This window comes from Acanthisitta chloris, unplaced genomic scaffold, assembly GCF_000695815.1.
Source record: "Acanthisitta chloris isolate BGI_N310 unplaced genomic scaffold, ASM69581v1 scaffold45499, whole genome shotgun sequence".
Classification (NCBI taxonomy): Eukaryota; Metazoa; Chordata; class Aves; order Passeriformes; family Acanthisittidae; genus Acanthisitta; species Acanthisitta chloris.
Window position 1 is genome coordinate 1 of NW_008693952.1, and position 3227 is coordinate 3227.

At 39.5% G+C, this 3227-nt stretch overlaps 1 protein-coding gene across 1 annotated transcript in view; it reads left to right on the plus strand.

The window, feature by feature from the left end:
- Window positions 1-315: 315 nt before the first annotated feature.
- Window positions 316-3227, plus strand: part of VWA3A (von Willebrand factor A domain containing 3A) — a gene marked incomplete at its 3' end in the record, with an annotated part of 23597 nt that continues 20685 nt past the window's right edge. The window contains exons 1-5 of the mRNA XM_009083224.1: window positions 316-374; window positions 610-697; window positions 1404-1528; window positions 1607-1681; window positions 2756-2810. Coding sequence (XP_009081472.1) covers window positions 316-374; window positions 610-697; window positions 1404-1528; window positions 1607-1681; window positions 2756-2810 — 402 coding nt within the window. The remainder of the gene's footprint in view (window positions 375-609; window positions 698-1403; window positions 1529-1606; window positions 1682-2755; window positions 2811-3227) is intronic.

Below are 3227 nucleotides of genomic sequence, written 5' to 3' on the forward strand. Positions count from 1 at the left end.
TTGTTCGTCTTTTCCTGATTCAGCTGTGTGTTGGTCTCCCAGCACCTGTGCACACGTATTATTAACTGTATAAACCCCCTTAATTAGCGCTCCTGCAGAGTAACTCCTAAATATCTTCTCCATAAATGCATAATTATACCTTCTCTTTGTTTCCTTAGTTTGCTGTTGTCCCACATACAACGTAAATTATCATGTAAGTTGCTGACAATATTAACACCTTTTTAATAGTATTCATTCTAGAGGATTTAAACTTTTTTTTTCATCCAATATTGCCTTTTTGCCTTTATTTTTCACAAGGCTAAGTCTATTCATGTAATGGATACAAACGTCAGGGAAATTGCACAGTTGTTGGACCAACTTTTGGAAAAAGTTGGGTGAGGAAACTGTTACAAAGTCTTGTTGGGGTTTCATATATAGATATAAATAACTATAGCTCATATAATCTACATGCTATGTTCCTTCAGAACATTTATCATGTATTAAATGGGGTGTGTAAACAATGGTCAAAGTATAAAACAGTTCCTGAAGAAAAAAACTTGTAAAGACTTTAGGACAATACAGGAGTATTATGAGTAATGAAGTAACCCCATGAAATCAATTGTCTTCTAGGGTGAACTCACAATCCTATCTACAGGGTGGTCATCTACCATGGGAAGATTTCACTGTCTCTCATCCAGGACCAGATCATGGATTGCTGGTAACACATACCAGCAAGGCACAAGATCTGCTGGTAGGTGACTTTTCCTGCTAAATGGAGCAACTAGTATATATAATATATACTAATATCTACCCACTATAAGTAGAGTGGGAAATAAATAAGCTGATAGGCAACTAATAGGTTTCCTTACATATATTTGCATAAACACAAAGTTATATGTTTCCTTACACACATTTGCACAAACACAATTTGATAGATGTAATCACTGAAGGCATGAAACTACCTGTAGTTTCTCCTCAGTGTCTGTGAACAAATCAGGCAAAACAAGAAATGTAGATCAACTGCTGATACTACATTTTTCTTCAGAAAAGCAGAAGACAAAATATCTCCCTTCAAACTCTAGAGTCAGGGTTTAATGGTGCTTACTTTTTCTTCCTCTCTGGTAAATCTCTGGGGTATTGCTTTTAATTCATTTACTGAACTCTCCTGTTTCTTATCCTCCTCCCTGTGTCCTCCAAACTAAGTTCTCCTTCCCTTTCCTTTAGTTTTCAGTCTGAGGGTATTCTGAAGGCTTTTTTTCCTTCACATCCCACATCCAAAGTGTATGCCAGCACCTAAAATCATGTTGTTCTTGGACATGCTCTGCCTACCAGCAGCTATCCTTAGGACTTGTGCTTTTGTCACATTTGAACAGCACATTTCATTTCTCATACTGCGTGCCTTTTTTTTCTTGTTTGATCTCTAGAGAGGACAAGTGAAGGAAATCCAGTTTCCAAAGGTGCAAACCACAGAAGAATGGAGAAGGAGCTGCAGTTTAGAATCCTTGCAATTAACATTAGAGCATCTGTTAAATGAAGGCAATATTATTTTGTAAGTAAAACACTGCCCCTTCTTTAGTCAGTACTAATTTGTGTGCATCTCTGGTGTTAATTACGCACAGTGTTCCAGGAATTCAGGAAATGGTGTTGGAGAGATGGAGTTTACAGAGGAGACTGTTCCTGATTCTGAGTCAAGACTTTCTGAGTAAGTATCCATCTTGCTTGTGATTCTGAGGCCTAACTGGTTCTGTATCCTCATTTCTGCAGGCACTGCCTTATGTTTTAATTTGGCATCTCAGCATTAAGTCCTCTCTGCTGAGATTTAGGTTAGGTGATAATTGTATGTCACTACAGCTGAGGTTTGGGGATTTTTTATGGTTGATGCCTATCAACCAGGTGTTGATCTGAAGCATTAGCTCATTTGAGAAAGGCAGCAGGTTGGGTTTTCACAGGTAACACTGCATATTTGTGGGGTATATTGACTGTAACTTGGATTAGTTTCAAGTCATGGATCTGGTTGTGGCATGTGGAAGTTAATAGGTTCAATAAGCTGTAGAGTAATCATAATATTTTTGCTGGTCCTCACAATTCCTAGGAGTGCTGCCACTTCAGCATCCCTCACTGTGCCAGGCTTTCCTAAGAAGAAGCAGCTTTTCTGTTTTGAAAAAGCAAAAAGGGTTTTCCCCTTTGAAATGTTGATTTAACCTTTCTGTTGGCCAAATTGTGCATGGAATTAAAAATCAGTTGATTAAAGTAAAACAATTTTAGAGGACAGCAAGCACTTTGTTTTGCCTCAGGTTATACCTATTTTGTCAGTAAATTGTTGTAAGTTGTGCTTCAGTTAGTCTGGCACCTGGTTTTACTTCAAGACTGTCTGAAGCAATAGTGTAGTTTGCATTAAATACATCTCCAGAAAATAGCCTCTGTGTGATGACCCAAACTCAGGTGTGCCTGAGCTTCTGTTGTTCACACATCATGTGGTGAATATCCCTCTCCTATCTCTGAACAGAATAAACTAGCAAACATTCCAGTGACCCAGTTTGTCAGACACCTGCAGATCTGATCCACCAAACAGCTGTAGGGTCAGAAGTATTTAAATGGTTAGTGTTGCAACCACCAGTTGTGTAAGGACACTGAAAACTGTATTTTTAAATAGCAGTTTCTCACAGATTTTGCATCTGTGAGAAAAAGGATGTGCTGAAGACAAATGGTTGATTGCTCCACTGAAGCCTAAGGTGAGAGTATGTCCTTAGCTAATGTGTGCTGTGCCTTTTGGCAGAGTCATGGAACTTTATCAGCAGCGAATTCAGTGGCTGTTGCAGGACAGCAGAAAGGTAACTTGGACTTTGCAGTATATTTTTAGACTGGAACTGTATATGGCATTAAAGAATAAGTTAACTTACTTCCTGAGAGTCCCACAGCACATGCTGGTCAGACAGTGGATTGATTTTCTCCATCTGTCATTGGTGTGCAGTTTGCTGCTCTCTAGATCTAGTCTTTTTCTTTCTCTTAGCAGTTTTACCCTTTAGGACCTCTGACTTGTCAATGGGAGTAGCCTTTTTCCAGTTTTTCCTTTTTTTCCTTTTTTCCAGTTTCCCTTTTTCCCTTTTTCCTTCCCTCCCCTTCCCCCCTTTTCCCTCTTTTCTCCTCCCTTTCCCCCTTCCTCCCTTCTCCCCCTTTCCCCTCCTTTCCTGCCCTGTGTTCCTCCTCTGTTCCCCCTTTGTTCTTCCCCTTCTTCCCATCCCCCTCTT